General features: G+C 39.6%; 1 protein-coding gene across 13 annotated transcripts in view; it reads left to right on the plus strand.

Moving 5' to 3' along the window:
• Window positions 1–233: 233 nt before the first annotated feature.
• STAU2 (staufen double-stranded RNA binding protein 2) overlaps window positions 234–17,972 on the plus strand; it is a 312,929-nt gene continuing 295,190 nt past the window's right edge. Inside the window, exons 1-3 of one of the 13 annotated variants that reach the window (XM_086695685.1) lie at window positions 6,676–6,746; window positions 8,171–8,236; window positions 10,722–10,778. Coding sequence is in view for 6 of the 13 variants with exons in the window: in XM_086695693.1 (XP_086551819.1) it covers window positions 306–359 (54 nt within the window). In the remaining 7 variants the exon portion in view is untranslated. Of the gene's footprint in view, window positions 360–901; window positions 1,028–1,590; window positions 1,708–6,590; window positions 6,747–8,170; window positions 8,237–9,399; window positions 9,537–10,721; window positions 10,779–13,008; window positions 13,026–17,972 lie in introns of those variants that run through there. The other 12 variants (XM_086695689.1, XM_086695698.1, XM_086695686.1 and 9 more) reach the window with 12 other exon arrangements.

Genomic DNA, 17,972 nt, shown 5'->3' on the forward strand with positions numbered 1-17,972 from the left:
TCATCTAGGATCTAGGGCACTGTTCTAAGATGGTCCTCATTTTTGGTTCCAAGGATTTTTTCATGTGACCAAATACGGTTTCTTGGGTTTTTGTTTGTTTGTTTTTTGTTTTCTTGGTGGAGGAGGCTCTTTGGCTAAGCTGCGGATCTTGGACAGCAGGTGATTACTGATCACTAGTGTTTTCTGGGCGAGACAGTTGCACTAACCCCCTCCCCTCCTCCCCCGCCCCCCTCCTCCCAGCGTCTGGAAAGGTGCAGGATCTGCTAAACCGTGCATCGCACAGCGGCGGCCGGAGCAGACGCGGGATGGTCGCGTGTCCCCAGCAGAACAGAGGGGGGCAGCCAGAGAGCCTGGGAAAGGTAAGGGCAGAGAATCCGGGCGCGTATGGGCGTCTAGGAAGAGCAGAAGGTCAATTGGGCGGGGGAGGCAGTTGCTGAGTGCAGGTGTGGAAGGGGCTGCCTCAGGCCCACCCTTTGCAGCCGAGCGGGCGGGGAGCCAGGCCTGGGAGCCGAGCGGGGAACAGGGAGACTGCGGACTGGGCGCGCTCCCCAATCACTCTCTCCCCCTGGTTCCCAAGGCCTCAGGGAACGGCCCTCGCCCGGAGGCCCAGCCTGCCGGCGCCAGCACCGCAGCGCCAGCCGCGGCCGCTACTGCGGGGGGCCGGACCGCCGCCAGGGGGCGGGAGCTGCGCCGCGAACAATGGCCGCGCTCGGCCGCGGGCCGACTGGAGGAGGAATGGAGCTAGGGCCGGAGCCGGGCGCGCGGCCCGGGTCCGCGGAGGGCCGGGGGCGCGCGCGCGCGCGCGCGACGGGCTGGCAGGGACGCGGGAGCGGCTGCGCAGGCGGGGGCGCGCGGCGCGGGCCCGGGAGGGCGCGGCGGGAGCGCTAGGAAGGCGGGCGGAGGCGGGGGGCGGGGAGCCGGAGGGGTGGAAGCCGGCGGCGGCGGCGGCGGCGGCGGCCGAGCGGGGTCAGTTCTCTGTAGTGCTTGCCAATGTTGGAGCCGTCTGCAAAGTGTCCCTGGCAAGAAGGTAAATACCCTCGTTGGGGGCGTCCGGGAGGCCCCGACTTCCGCCCCGCTGGCGGAGGAGACAGAGGGCGCTGGGGAGCCTTGCAGGTCCTCGGCGCGCGGCGAACCCCGAGAAGAGCGGCCCCTTGGCGGCCTCCCCTCCCCCGCGCCTTCCCTCCCTCCTCGGGATCTCTCCAGGCGGGAGGGGGGAGGGGAGGAGGACCGTGGGGGTGCGGAGGAGCCGGGGAAGAGGCGAATGAATTGGGGGGGGGGGGGCGTGTGTGGAGGGGGTGGGACGACACAGGTGTCCGGAGGGGAGGAGCCGGGAGGAAGGCTAGGAGGCCGGCATAAATGGAGTGCCCGGGTTGGGGGTGGGGTGGGGGAGGCAGGCGCCCGACGGAGGGCGCAGAAAGATGGGGTCTAAGGGGCCCGGGTGGGAACAGTCTGAAGAGAGGACGGTGGGTGAAGCGGCGGTGTGGGAGGGAGGGAGGGAGGGAGGGGGAGGGCCCGAGGGTGGGTCCCTGCGGAGGGGAGGGGAAGGGAGGGGAGGAGAGATGGAGCGAGGCCCTAGGAGGGTCTGCGGGGAATGGCCCCGGGGGCGCGGGAGGAGCGGCGGGCCCGGGGCGCGCCTTGGGGTGGTGCTGGTGGCTATTTCTGTATAATGGGCAAGTGGTGAAGACGTAACACGCCGAAATGGGGAAGGTAGGTGGGGCCGAGGGGACAAAATATATCCTATGACAGGCAAGTTCTGATGTGGCTCGTAAGAACTACTACCGTGAGGACTCGGCTTAAAGGGGTAGTTGGCAGTTAGTGACCTTGCCGAGGTGAAGGGAATTGGGCGGAGAGACAAAGATCAGTTACAGAATCCACTGTGTGAGGGCAGAGCCTCCAGTCCCTCCCGGGGAGAGCCGGGGATTGTGATGAGGGGGGTGTTCCGCAGAGGCAATCGAGGAGACGCTGAACTGGGATTCTTAGGGAGGGGGGCGGGGATAATGGCCTCGAGGTTCTGGAAGTCCCTGGAAATACGTGCAGGATTTTGCATTTGTGAATAATTTTCTTTGGAAAGGGTCCATACTCTGCGTGACCCGCCGCTCCCCACACCCCCAAAAGGTTAACAACTCCTGGGGTAGGGATGGACCGTTCAATTAAGGGAATGTACTAAAGGATTTTGAAGTGGGCGGTTCCAGCAGAAACGATAGAGATGATCCTTTAAAGGTATTTCACTGTTAGGTGAAAACCCTTATTTTTAATATTTTGATTTCACAATTTTGGTGAACTTTTGCTGAGCATTACTTCTCTTCTGATGCATCCTTACATTTTAGGAAACCATGGCGAACACTTGAATTCAAAATTATGATGGGCAGGCAGGATAATAGTAACCTTGTAGGAGAAAAGATTGCAACGTTTCTCCAGGAGGGCATTTCTTTCCTAGTCCTTTCTAAAGATGATTCAAGTATATTGTGAATTGAGCTGCAGTGGAAAAAAAAAAATTAGTTAATAAAACAATCAAAACCCAGACATCCTGTATCTCAGTTGTTTTGTAATATGGCAAGTGTTTCACTTTTCAGTGTGTCTGTATTTTACTGCAAACCAGAGATCTCATATATCACTTGAATTGTAGATTTGCTGCGTTTTGCAGCAGGCCTGTATTAAATTTGTGAGGCATTTATACCAAACTGTGGGGTGTGTATGCTGGTTTTTTTTTTCCTGCTATGATTTCAACTCAAGTCACCATTGCCACATGTCATTACATAGCAGTGTAGTTTGAAATTTATTTGAAAGTGATCATTAGCTGGAAGGATATAGTGCATATTTCTTAACAAATTACTGAATTTTTCCTCAAAAATCCGTTTTGTATCTGTAAAAATGTTGCAGCATAATCAGAATATGTATTGTTAACTACAGATGGAATGCCATGTAATTTTTAAGTTTTAACTTTTTATTTGGAAATAATTTCAAGCTTATAGAAAAGTAGGAAGGATAATAATAATACAAAGAATACTCATGTAACCTTTACTCAGATTTACCTGTTAGCATTTTATTCACTTATCACTAGATCTGGGTCTGTCATGTGTACATAATATTTTTTTCCTGAATCATTTGAGGGTAAGTTACGTCATGACTCTTTATTCCTAATCGGCATGGAAAACCATATAAATTTTATATTTTAGATTTTTTGGCTTGCCTGGATGAAGTTCTAGGAAAGAGTGGCTTGGTTTGGCTTTCAACAAAGAATATTAAAAATATTTAAGATGATCAAACTTTTCAGTGCGTAAACAGTACAGAAAGTGAGGCTGAGTGGTTTTCCTGTTTTAGGATCAGATTCTGAAAGATATAATTGGCCAGTACTTTGGGATTTTTTCTTTGTAGCTAACCTCTTTACTATCATTCCCTCCTTTTGTTCACTTTGAGTTCTGGGTATCTGATAATTAATGTGTACAGATCATAATAAAGAGAAAAACCTAGATATTGTAAAATTGAATTGTGTTAATATTAGACTGAATAGTTGGAGGCATGCACAGTATGATCAAATTATGTGTAGATATATTTGTGCCTCTTTTAGGTACTCAAGGAAATATTAGATGAGTGTCTAGAATCCTTAAGAATTACAGTTTATAATTGATTTTAAATAAAGCACCAAAGTTCCAAAGGAACCTTGCTATTATGTTGTTCTAGAGATCAAGACCTTTGTGACAGGAAAAATTTTAAGAGGTGAAGTCTTTATTTATAAATTTAATGTATAATAAAGAGATGAGGACTTCAAACCAGACCATACTAGGTTTTAATCCTAGCAGTGGACTGTGGGATGTAATACAACTTCTAGAAAAGCGGAGATAACCTCTATATCCCGGGGTGATGAAGATTAAATGAGTTAATATAAAAATGGCAAAATATAACATGTGGTATATAACATTAGTGTCTGATAAATGTTAGTTTTCTTTCTTGGTTGGTGGTGAGATTTCTATATGTTTAGAATCTTTCACAGGCTCTTAAGAGATATTAAAGTTTATATTAAATTATTTTGCTTTTCTTACATAAAAGTTCTTTTGGATGCCTACTTTGAAAAAGAAGTGAAAGTTAAGAAAAAACATTTTTTTAATGCTTTTTAAGGACCCTGTGAAGTTTTTAGAGTAAGAAGCTTTGAGCTGATAGTTTTCGGGTAGTTTGGAGCCTAAGAATGGTATAGTAATTGTTTCTGCTTTTCATATTGTCCAATAAGACATTTATATGAGGATTGCCTATCAATTGTGGGATGGTGCTGCTATAACAATTTGTAGAGAAATTAATTTAATAATGCTATTTTATGAAGCAATATTTAATTGTTGAAGATTTTATAGATTTAATTTTGTACAGCTTTCAATTTATCACATGGGTAAAATCTGATAATAAAAGCAAAAGCAGCAAGTTATATCAGCAATACATTTCACATACATGTTGGACTTCCAATTCTTCATGAGCAGCAAATCTTCTACAGTTAGTTGCCCTCTCTCCATAAATTGCTCTGCCTGTTTTCATTTAGTAGCTTGGAATCTGGAACTGCATGTCCTAATGTGCCTGACTGGATAGCACTGTCGGGCATTTTTGGGACATGTGAATAGGTTTCTCTAAAAGTACTTAGCTGTAATTGGAATGAACTGCAGCTGGAAACTTTTTTGATAGTGGATGGAGAAGTGGATTTTATGAAATCATAGGGAGTATAAAACTGCTCTACATTTTATTGATATTTTATCGAATTGTTTTAAATGTAGGACAGTAGAGCAGGCATGTCTGTAAAGAAGGAATGAAGTGTTAAAGACGTGTCCCTATGGGCATTCCGAATTGTCCATAGTATGGTTGTGAATTATAATTTATATATTGATGTAAATGTAATATAACTTGGTAAAAAAAGTATAAGTTTAGAATATTATTCAGTTACGTCATGGAGTGCTATTATAGACCTATTAGTTTCATGTTTTAATTTATACATATCTTTATAATTGTGAAGGAGAGGCTTACAGAATACTTAAAATTTTATGGTCAATTTTAAGCAGTTTTGTTTTTTCTTACAACTACCCTTTGTATCAGAAGATTAGAACTTTAAAAAATGTAATCTTATATCTTATTGTGACTACTTCTTGGAATCCACCCACTACTGTTACAAACTCTAATATTGAAGAGCACCCCTATATTTACTGTAGCATTATTTACAGTAGCCAAATTATGGAAGCAATCTAAGTGTCCATTGATAGATGAATAGATAAAGAAGATGGGGTGTACACACACACACACAATGGAATATTTTTCAACCGTAAAAAAGAATGCCATTTTGCCTTTTGCAATAGCATGGATGGATCTAGAAAATATAATGCTAAGTGAAATAAGCCAGTCAGAGAAAGACAAATACCATATGATTTCAGTTTGATGTGGAGTTTAAGAAACAAAACAAGTGAACAAAGGAAGGGGAGGAAAAAAAAGAGACAAACCAAAAAACAGACTTTTAACTATAGAGAACAAACTGATGGTTACCAGAGGGGAGGTGGGGGGGGGGGCGGTGGGAGGGGTGGGGAAAGGTGCAATAGTTGAAGGAGATTAAGAGTACACTTATCTTGATAAATACTGGGTACTGTATAGAATTATTGAATTATTATATTGTACATCTGAAACTAATACAATACTGTATGTTAACTATGCTGGAATTAAAATAAAAAAAATAACAAACTCTAATACTGAAGAAACACATATAGGTCTATAGATAAGCATTTGTAACTTTTAGAGGCTTACATGAGATAAAAACAAAATAGGATTTCTCAAATTTGGTGAGTGTTGAATTCTAGAAAGTAGGGGACACTAAATCACTGAGATGCTTTTAGTGGCTTTTTCACATTTTAACTTCCAAATGAATTATTTTCAGTTAAAAAAATGAAAATTGGTTGGGGCTGTATTTTTAGTTATACCTAGTGTATTTTAATACCATTTGACTACTGAGGCACTTTTTAGTGATTTCTTTTTTTTTTGAACAAAATGTAAATGTTTAAGTTTCATAATTTATCATTTTCAAGTTCTAATGTAACTCATTTACTCATGTTAAACAGGGAATTATTTTTTTGGTTTCTCGAGGTATGTTAATTAATACCTAAATCACCATAGGAGTATAGAATTTTAGAGTTGAATGGGATTGTCTTATTTATTGTTGCATAACAAATTACCCTGGGAAGTAAGGGCTTAAAACAACAAACATTTATTACTCAGTTTCTGTGGGTTAAAAATCTGGGTGCAGCCTATCTGGTACTTGTGGCTCAAGGCCTCTTAGAGGTTGCAGACAAGCTATCCCTGGAGCTGTGGTCTCATCTGAGAGAGTGACTGGGGGAAGAGCTGCTTCCAAGCTCATTCATGTAGCGCTTGGCAAGATTCAGTTGGCTTGGGAGGTATTGGACTGAAGGCCTCCATTTCTTTTGGGTTGTTGGCCAGAGGCCTGTCTCAATTCTTTGCCATCTGGGCCTGTCCAAAGGGCAGCTCACAGTATGACAGTTAGTTTGCTTCAGAGCAGAGAGGTGAGAGAACAAGAGCAGGTAACACCCAAGGTGGAAATTGTGATCTTTTTTGTAATCCAGTCTTGTGAGCGGGGTCTTATTTCTGTTGTATTTTATTTGTTAGAGGCTGCCAGTGACTTTAGTTTACTTTTTACAGATTTAGAAAAGAAAGAAAGAAAGAAAGAAAAAGAACTTGAAAGACACACAAAGTAGTTTGCCAAGGCTCAAAAGGTAATCTCCTGAAGAGCTTGGAATAATATTCACATTCAGTGATCCTCAGCCGTTGTGCTGTTTCTACAACATATGATTTTTTTTGAAAATATAAAAATTGTTGCAGATGCCGAGGTCACTGTTATAACATATGTATATTGAAAACTTTCAAATTCATTTTGAATTGACCTCAGTTTGTCATCTTGAGAAAATGGTAGCTGTATATATACACACACACGGTATACATAAGAGTGTGTATATAAGAACCTATGTGTGTGTATATGTATATAGTGTATCTGTGTGTGTGTGTACGTGTATATATCAAGAACCTTTGTTTCTGAGGGAAATTTTAATATTAAAGTTTTACAGCATAAAAGATTCTTACCCAAGTGACTGGATTTAGTGCTTTTGCTCTTTATCAAGACTGTGTTGTTGCTTTTTAGATAAATTTTCTTGAAGGGTAGTGTCTGTACATAATTTTTTTTTCTTATTTTATTTTATTTTTTTAGTAGCCTCTATGCCCAATGTGCAGCTTAAACTCACAACCCCTAGATCAGGAATCTCATATTATACTGATTGAGCCAGCCAGGTGCCCCCATAATTTATTTTTTCATGTAAACTTTTTACATTGTAAGATCCCATGATTTGTTTGTCCATAGACTTGGGTGTTCTGCCCTTCTTTGGTATCTATTTTTAAATTAAGTTTAGAAGAGATTTGCCACATGCAAAGAAATATAATTGTAGCAGAAGGTCAGACCCAGAAGGAAACAAACCCAAATGTAACAATGGGATATGTCAGGACAGTGATTTTTTTTTTCCTGAAAATTTTATGTGAAATTTTATTGTGCATGCTGTTTTTATAATGATGATAAACAAAACCACAAACAAAAAAAAATCCAGCTAGGCTATCTTACTTTGTACTCTTCCATACCACCTAGGAGAGTAAGTAGGAGAGTAAGTGTTGTATGTTCTTCAGGCTTAATTTGTCTTATAGAGCTTGGAAACAAAGCTGTTTAAAACCTTCCTAGAGCAAGGGGAGTGTATATTAAATATTACTCTGAAAATTTCAGATTGTTTTTAATAGCTCCACTTTTGCTGGCATTGTTTTAGAACCAGAAGGGTCATCTTTCAGCCTACCTCTGCACTGTCCACTAGTCACATATGGTTATTTAAATTTAAATTAATGTCAAAATTTTTAAAACATCAAAAATTTACTTTCTTGTTGCATTAGCCACATTTCAAGTGCTCGGTAGCTATATGTGGCTAGTGGCTACTGGATTAGACACTGCAGACATATAAAACATGTTTATCATCATAGAAAGTTCTATGTTGACCTAGATCTACTCCATTTTATATTTGATTTTGATCAAGGACATGTGTTTAAAGTGCTAATCATTGAGATCACCAACTAAGTTGAACTTTATTTCTTCATTTTCATTTTCCAGTTTTTGGAGCCGTGAGGGATACAGCAGTTTGGTCAATATTGTTTTAACATGCTTCAAATAAATCAGGTGAGTTTGTGTTAAGGCATGTCCTACTTATATGGTGCTTGGGCCATAAATTGTGGAACGTATTAACCCAGCTTTTCTATAGCCATAACCTGGCCACCGCTTTATAGAGCAATTACATCCTATATATTCACCATAGGAGACTGTGCAGGGCAGGTTGTCTAAGGATCATAGTGACAGTTCTGCAAGTTGTTAACTTATGAGTGTGCAGAGCAGAAGGTGTGTCTGTTCTTTTTGATGTTCCATCCCTCCAAGACTTAGTGTGTTCAGACTGCTTATAATTGTGATCTAGCTTCAGTAGGTGGCAGTTCTGTAGACTGAAAGCATTTCTAGTGACAGATCTTGTGAAGTAGTTCTATCAGTGTGTTAAAAAAAAGTTCCTTTTCTAGGGCACTGGAAAAGGCTAGAAGGAAGGCTCTGTTAAATAAACTTTAGCCTATAATGTCTTAGACTCACTGAAAGAAGTATTTTTCTTAGGTCTTGGCATTTCTCCAAGAACTTTATACATTTCATCTTATTCATTCTGAACAAATAGGGCATTGTGTTGGAAGTATAATATTAGGAAATACTTTTATTTCAGATTTGTAAGTCAAGAGAGAAAGAATTGGATTGCAAGAAGTAATGAATTTTGTGTGTGTGTGATTTAATGAAGTGGTACACGCCCGCCCCCGCCCTGTCCTGCTCAGCTTGTCTAAGTAATACCCTCCAGTTGTGCATCACGCACCATCTCTCAGCCAGTGACTTCTAAGTTTATACTTCGCCTGGATCTCTCTTCCGAGCTCCGCACTCATGTAGCAGTTGCCAACCCGATCTCTTAACTTGGGTATCTTTATGCATCTCAGAATTAACATGGGCACAAGAAATGGTCTCAGTGCTTTGATACACCAGACTGAGTTCCTGGGTTGGTTGAGGTCGTCGTGCCAGCTGGAGGAGCTTTGCATAGATTGCCCCTGCCTGGGCCTCTCTTTCTGTCCGCTGTGGTTGGCTCACTTGACTCTGAAGCCTAGTATTTGCTCTCATAGCACCCTGCCCTTTTATTTAATGATGTTCTAACATTTGCAGTTCTAGTCAAATATCTAGTTGTTTGCTTAACATCTTTGTTCCTTGTTAGGGACCGTATGCTACATGAAGGTAGCGACTCTGCTGGTTTATTCTTGTATCCCCAGGTCCTAGAATAGTTCTGGTTGGATATGGTTTTTCATGTATTTGCTGAATGAGTGCATGGATGGTGCTGGTGTTGTCACCAAAGCAAGGAACTCTCCATTCTTTTCAAAATAACTGTGTAACCATATCATCACTTTAGGTATTCTGTGCTTGCTTTACACAAATGCCACTAACATATAATTTCTTTCTTCTGCAGAGTTATTCTTTGACTTTCTCCTTGTACTAGAAAATTTTCTCCTGCAACAAATGTTGCTTTCATCAAAGATGATACCTATGTAGGTTTAAAGGAATCTGAAGCTGTACCATGCTTAGTGCTTTCTGTGCCTTCATAGTTGCTGTCAAATCCCATGGGGTGCATTGATGGAGCTTTATGTGACATGACTCGCAAACTATGTTGTAGGTTTGGGTGGATGCCAAGTGTATGGATACCTGCTATTGTGTGGGTACAATTAGAATAATTTGTTTCATATTCCACCAAAGAAAGGTGGAAATAAACATTCTTTTTATGCCAGTCGTCATCACTGAAAATTATAGATTAGTCCTACTGAAGATTTACTGTTGGTGCTACTGGTCATGTTGAATCAGGCATTATAAACAATTCTAGGCAATGTTCTGCAAGGCCACAAGCAGTTTCCTGTGCTTTGGCTGGAATTGTACACAGTGCTTGGAGATGTATATGCTGTCCTGGTAACATATGTGTATTTTTAGACTCAACCTCAGGACTCTCTTGCTATCGACTAAATTTCATCCCCCCAAATGTTCAAGTCTGAGGGGAAAAATTAATCTAATTTGGAATAAAAGTTATAGAGAAGACTTTTTCTTCAGCCAGACTTAAACTTATGAGTGATTTATGTTTTATCATTGTCGTGGTGACTGCTTTCCCACTAGAGTGTGAGGTCTCAAGATGACTGTGAAAAGGCATGAAAATGCGATTGAATCTGACACGTTGAAGCAGTTGAGGCTTTCACTGAGTGATTTTCAACACTGTCTTTCAGATTCATACTACATTCTTATTTGAGAGGTCATTTTGTTTGTTGTCTTAAGATGCTTGAGGAGTACTAACAAATTCTTCCATGTGTGTTCCTAGAACTAATTAAAAACAAGGCTATTGAGTTAAGTTATATGATGTTTTATTTGATATTAATTCTGCCTGACATTTTTAGGGATCATGGGACTGTCCCATGTTCCGTTACAGTAGTGGCACTCCTGTCTTTAAATTGTGCTCTAAATGTGTGCTTTCCATGTGCAACCCACGTAGAAAAATTAGGTAGTAGAGATAAACAAAAAGAAAACAGTCACAAATAATTCCACTATTCTTTTACAGAGATAATCACTGCTAAGCATTTTGGGGTGTATACTTCTAGATTTTTTTCCTATGCAGGTATGTTTTTATGTGAATATATGTTACTTTAAAAACTGGGATAATATAATAGTCTGAAGTGACTTAATAATTCATAGTTTGGAAGTACTAAATTTGTTTAATCAAACCCTTATTGTTGGACAGATTTTGGTATTATAGTTAGTGCCAGAGTGATTTTTTTCCTTCTTTTTTAACATATAAGTATGTTCCTTTGTCCATTATTTTCTTGTAATTAATTTGTTAGAAATGGAAATACTGGTCAAATGAGTATGCAAATTTTAAAGATACTTGATGCATAAATCCCCAAAATACAAAATTATATTTATTAGAATGCCTGTTTTCTTACTTTCTTGACAAATTTTCAATGTTTGCCAATCTGTCTGACAAAAAGTGATATTTTAATTTGCATTTCTATGATTTGCTTCTGTTTGTTGTTCTTTTGTGTTCTGTCTTTTGTGAATTGTTTATATGTGTCCGCTGGTAACTTTTCCTTTTTATTTGTAAATAAAATTACTTGGATTATAACCCCTTGAGAGTTTTCTGAGCTAGTATTGATAATTATTACTTTATATTTTTCATTCATTTTTCAACAAATAACTAGTGGGAACCTATGTTTCCAGGTACTGTACTAAGGAGGAGTTTGGTATATTTTGGACCTTTCTCTCTGGTGATTAATTATGAACCCCTAGGGAAGCTGTAGCAAATTTAAATTAAGAAGGCATTTGTGCTATGAAATAATATTTTTCAATGAGGGCCTTAAAATAAGGCAAAGTTTTTGGGATTAATTGGTGAGGCAGAATTGACAGGGCATGTATTCCACTGGGTTTAAGGGGAAGTCTGTATTAGGCAGCAGTAGGACTGGGAGAGTCCAGCAGCAGGGTATTAACAGAGGTCTCACTAGTCTGGTGGTTTCTTTGAAAGAGTTTTGCTGGTTTTGGAGTTTTGGAGGAACCTTTAAGTCCTGACTCAAGTAGAATGAGAGGTTAGGCAGGACAGCACAGTATTTCAGTGCCAGAAGAGTGGGAGAGGAAGCCAGGTGTTATGTAGGAAGAATAAAGTACCAAGATACACTGCAAAGCATAAAGCCACTGTAGGATTATCAAGAAACGAAGACCTGGAGTTTAAGGGATAATGGTGACCTATGTCACAGGTTTGTTGTGAGGAGTAATTAAACTGACAAAGGCAAAATGCTTAGCATTGACCCTGGTACTATTGCTACTGCTACTCGTAATGCCGTTGCTGTCTAGCTCTGGAGATTGATGAGAAAGGAGACAGACATTTAGATTGGTCATTAGAGTTGAGTAGTTGTTTGGGAGAGTGAAAAGCACCTCGGATGTTTCTTAAGCCCAGGTCTGCGATAAGTGCTCTCCTCTTTCTTGCCATAGGCATCAAGAACTCTTATTCTTTTCTCTTAAAAGCTGCTTCTACTTAACTCTTAGTTATTTTTTCCCCAAGTCTGGCTATGGAGTAGGATCTACAATCTGCCCATCTCTCTTGAAGCTGTAGGATGCAGTCTATAGTTAGAGGATTAAAAAAATAACATAAGGAGTTAAAATGTGTAAGAAGGACTTTGGCTTTCTGCCGTGTTGACATAGCAAGATTTTTCCTCTATGTGGCCAGCTTCCAAGATGGGCCCAATGATCCCTGCCTCCTAGTATTTATACCATTGTATAATCCTCTCACACATTTTGTGGCCAATAGAATATGGTGGAAGTAATGGATCATTTCCAAGGACAGGTTATAAAAGACATTGTGGCTTTTGCCTCTTCTCTGTCCGTCTGTGCTGCTCCCCCCCACCCTTCCTTCCCTTGCTCATTCAGAGTAGTTAGCTGCCATGTTGTGAATAGCTCTATGGAGAGGCCCATGTGGTGAGAAATTGAGGCCTCCTGCCAACAGCTAACAAGGAACTGAGGCCTCTAGCCAACAGTGTGTGACTGAGTCTTCTTGGAAGCAGATCTCCCAGCCCTTGTCAAGTTTCCAGCTGTAAACTACTGGCCCACTGGCATCTTGACTGCCACCTCATGAGATACCCTGAGCCAGAACCACCCAGCTAAGTTGCTTCTTGATTGCCGAACCTCAGAAACTGTGTGAAAAAAATAAATGCTTGTTTTTTAAGATTCTAAGTTGGGGGTAATTTGTTATGCAGCAATAATATACTCTTCCTCCTTAAACAACTTGAGAACATATAGATATGTAAACAATGATTTTTAGACATTGGACGACAGGTGGCATCAGACTGTGATCCCTGAGAGAATGGAAACACATGAGGTAAGCCCTTCTTTACACTAGTTTACAGTAGAGCCTGGAGGTTGTTTATATAGGCTCCAGTGCAAGGAGGAGGAACCAAAACAGAGTTCACTTTCATTGAAATTAGGAAACAAAGATAAGTGTTTGGGAAGGCCAGGATGGTTAGAATTGCAGGGCAGAGTGCCAGAGAGAAGATACTTAGGGGGAGAAGGGTAAGTATATAGGTAAGTAAAAAAGTGCATTCAAGCATGAACACATTTTGGAGATCTGCAGAGGGTGCTTGAGTTTTTGGCTGAGTTCTGATCTGTAGATGCATGACAAGACTTATTCAAAGTCAGGGAAAGAATGACTGGAAAGCAGTGAAGAAAACAATTTCCGGAACTCATACAGAGCTGAGAATAGTTTGTGTCTAGACCATCCAGAGTCTAAAGACCTTCTAATACATGAGGCATTGGGAAGAGTCCTCAGAAGGCTTCACGTGATCCCAAGTTACTTAACTGTGCATCAGAACAAAGTCCAACTCTAGAGAAATACAACACAATTCAGAATCCAACAATGTAAAATTTATGGTTTGCATCATTCAGTCAAAAATTACAATGCTTGCCTCACCTTGAATAAGGAATAGAGCATCTAGACAGATCAGGAAAGAAATAGAGGACTTGAACAACAGTGTAAGCCAGTTAGACCTAATAGACATACACAAAACACCCAGGAATAGCTGGATACACATTTTCTCAAGTGCACATGTGACATTCTCCAGGGATAGTCCATATGTTAGGCCACAAAAAATTCTCAGTACATTTTAAACATTTATGAAACCATGAAAGTATCTTCTTCAGTCACAGTGGAATGAAGCTACAAAATCAATAACAAAGAATACCTGAAAACTCAAAAATATGTAGAAATTAAACAACATACTCATAAATAACCAATAGGTCAAAGAAGAAATCACAGGGGAAATTAGAAAATTATTACCAACAAATGAAAATGGAAACACAGCATACCATAACTTATGAGATGCAGCAAAAGTAGTACTTACAGGGAAATTTATAGCAGTGAATACCTATATTTAAAAAAGAAGAACTGAAACAAATAATCTAATTTCTTACTTTAAGGAAACTAGAAACAGAGGAGCAAATTAAATCCAAAGTGAACCAAAGAAAGAAAATAATAAAGATTAAAGGAAGATAAGTGAAATAGAGAATAGGAAACAATATAGAGAATCAGCAAAACCAAAACCTTTTCTTTGAAAAGATCAACAAAATTAACAAACCTTTACCTAAACCAGACTGATAAAGGGGGAAAAAAAGCAAAGTCACACCTAACTAAAATCAGCAATGAAGGTGGGGATGTTGCTGCTGACCTTAAAGAAATAAAGAAGGATAAGAGAGTACTATAACAATTAATTGTATTTCAACAGCTTGGGTAATCTACATGAAATGGACAAATTCCTAGAAACACAGATTACCAAAACTAACTTAAGCAATAGAAAATATGACCTATAACAAGTAAATAGATTGAACCAGTAATAGTAATAATAACAAATCCCTTCCAAACACGAAAAGTGTAGGACCAGATGGCATTACTGGTGAATTCTACCAAACATTTAAAGAAGAATTAACACTAATCCTTTCAAACTCTTCCAAAAAATGAGATGACAAAGAATACTTCCTAACTTTATGAGACCAGCATTACTCTGGTAGCAAATCCAAACAGATACCATGAGAAACAAAACAAAACAAAACAAAAAAACCTGAAGATTAATATTGCTTGAATTTAGATGTAAAAATCCTCAAGAAAACAATAAGAAACTAAATCCAGCAGTATATTTAAATGGTTATACACCGTGACTGAGTGGGATTTACCCAAGTGGGAATGCAAGGGCAGTTCAACATAGAAAAATCAAACTGCATCATACCCTGCATTAGTAGGATGAAGGGTAAAAAACAAACATCACCAGTTAATATGGAAGGCTTTTGACAAAATATAACACCTGTTTATAATAGAAACACTCCAAAACTAGAAAGAGAAGGGAAATTCTTCAGTATGATAAAGGGATTTATGAAGAACCCATAGCTAACTCAGTGGTAAAGGATCCAACTCAGTGGTAAAGGACAAAACTTTTCCCTATGATCAGAAGCAAGACAAGGATGCCTATTTTCACACTGCTGTTCAGCATTGTGGTAGGAGTTATAGCCAGAGCAGTTAGGCAAGAAAAAGAAAAGACATTTAAATTGGCAAGGAAGAAGTAAAACTGTTTGTATTTGCAGATAACATGATCCCATATATGGAAAATCCCAAAGAATCTACAAAAACCCACTAGAGGTAATAAACAAATTCAGAAAATTTGTAAGTACAGGATCAAACACAAAGTCAAATTGTGTTTCTGTATACCGGCAGTGAACAATCCAAAAAGGAGAAGAAGAAAACTGTTCATTTAATAATATCCAAAAATTTAAGGAGTTGAACCATTTATACACTGAAAACTATAAAACATTGTTGAAAGAAATTAAAGAAGATCTAAATAAATGGAAGATCTAAATAAATGTGTTTATAGATTGGAAGATTTAGTATTGTTGAGGTGGCAATACTATGCAAAACAATGTACAGATTCAATGAGATCTCTGTCAGAATTCTAGTGACCTTTTTGCAGAATTGGAAAAGCAGGTTTTTAAATTCATATGAAATTGCAGTGGTCTCAAATAGCCAAAACTCTATTCTTAAAAAAGAACAGAGTTGGAAGACTCATACTTCCCTATTTCAAAACATATTAATAAAGTGACAGTAATCAAAACAGTGTGGTACTGACATAAGGATAGACATATAAACCAATGGAATAGAATTGAGAGGAGAGAAATAATCTATCTATCTATCTATCTATCTATCTATCTATCTATCTATCTTATCTGTCTATCTATCTTTATCTACAAATGATTTTTGACAAGAGTGCCATGACCACTCAATACAAGAAAGAAAAATTTCTTTAACAAATAGTTTTGGGACAACTAGATACCCACATGCAAAAGAATGCATTTAGACCCCTACCTCACACTGAATTAATATATTAACTCCAAATTGGGAGGAGGGTGTGTGCCTGGGTGGCTCAGTTGGTTAAGCATCCTATTCTTGGTTTTGGCTCAGGTCATGATCTCATGGTTTGTGGCTTTGAGCTCTGTGTCAGGTTCATTGCTGCTGGTGTGGAGCCTGCCTGGGATTCTCAATTCTCTCTCTCTCTCTCTCTCTCTCTCTGACCCCTACTCCCCCTCACCTTTCTATCAAAATAAATAAACTTAAGATATATTAACTCTAAGTGGATCATTGACTTAAATATAAGGACTAAAACCCTGAAAACTCAACAACAGAAGTATAAACAACCCAACTAAAAAATGGGCAAAAGACTTAAATTGACAATTCTCCAAAGAAGATACACAAATGAGCAATATGAAGAAATACTCAACCTTGTTAGTGATTAGGGAAAAGCAAATGAAAACCACAATGACATACCACTTCATGCCCACCAGGATGACTAGAATAAAAGGCAAAAACAGTAACAAGTGTTGGTACAAGGGTGCAAGATGTTGGTACAACAATGTACAAAGGTATATTGCTGTGGGAATGTAAAATGATTCACTGTGGAAAACAATTTGGCAGTTCTTTAAAATATTAAACATAAAATTAGTATATGACCCAGCCATTCTATTCCTAGGTGTATACCCAAAAGAACTGAAAACAGGTGCTCCTATATATGTACACACATGTTCATAGTAATACTATTTACAATAGACAAATGATGGAAGCAGCCTAAATGCCTATAGATGGAAGAATGATTAAAGAATGATTAAAGATGGTGCTGTAGGAAGATCCTGAACTTGCTCCTCCCACAATAAATAAACAACTACATGTGGAATAATGTTTCTACAACATATGTTTCTACAACAAAGGACAAAAAAGACAGCCTTGAGATGGAGAGAAGAGGCAGAAACATCATCTTGCCAAAACAAAACAAAACAAAACAAAAACCCCAAAAAAACAAAACAAAAAAACATTCCAGGTGTAATATATAATCAGGAGGGAACTCAAAAATACAAAACTTTTCCCTGAGGAACCAGAGGTTAGTGATTCATAACAAGTATCCCAGTCCTTGGATCCTGCATAACAGAGACAATCCATGCAAATACTGGGCTTTGAAAACCAACTGGGATTATATCCAGAGAAACCATAGAACTATAGGAGTGGAGAACCCACTCTTAAAGGATTAGCACATGTACTCACCCCAGGATCAGCACAAAAATACCAATTTGAAAAGTGCCTCTGTGAAGAAGACCCACTTAGTGATTTTAAAGCGTCTGTCAGGAAACTGTTGGGACTTTTCTCTGGGGATGGAGGCATTGGTAGGTGCTGTATTTGTGACCTCATCCTACCTTGCTAATGTTGGTGCTGGTGGGAACCACTTTGCAGCTATATCTCAAATTCCTGGAGACAGTGGGCACACCCAGCTGAGAACCCTGCCCATTCCCACAGTGCAGTCACGTGTTGCAACCAGGTGAAAGCCGCACGCAGCCACATGCAGCTGAGCCAGGTGTCAGCCTCATTCACCCTGTGCTGGAGACATGGTGCCACCACAGTAGACAGTGCAGGCAGCCCACACAGGGAATTGTGCTTTTGAGGTACATATGACATCTTCTACACAAGGCCACTCCTTCAAGATTAGGAGAGGTGATTTGATTTGCCTGATACATAGAAACAAACAAGAGTCAGGCAAAATGAGGAGACAGAGAATATGTTCCAAATGAAAGAACAAGATAAAACACCAGAAAATGACATTAATGAAATGGAGATAAACAACCAACCTGATAAAGAATTTAAAGTAATGGTCATAAAGATGCTCACTGAACTTGGGAGAAGAATAGATGAACACAGTGAGATCTTCCATAAAGAGACAATGTAAGAAAGGTCCAAACAAAAGTT

This window comes from Puma concolor, chromosome F2 (genome assembly GCF_028749965.1).
Source record: "Puma concolor isolate L17-30 chromosome F2, mPumCon1.1.hap2, whole genome shotgun sequence".
Classification (NCBI taxonomy): domain Eukaryota; kingdom Metazoa; phylum Chordata; class Mammalia; order Carnivora; family Felidae; genus Puma; species Puma concolor.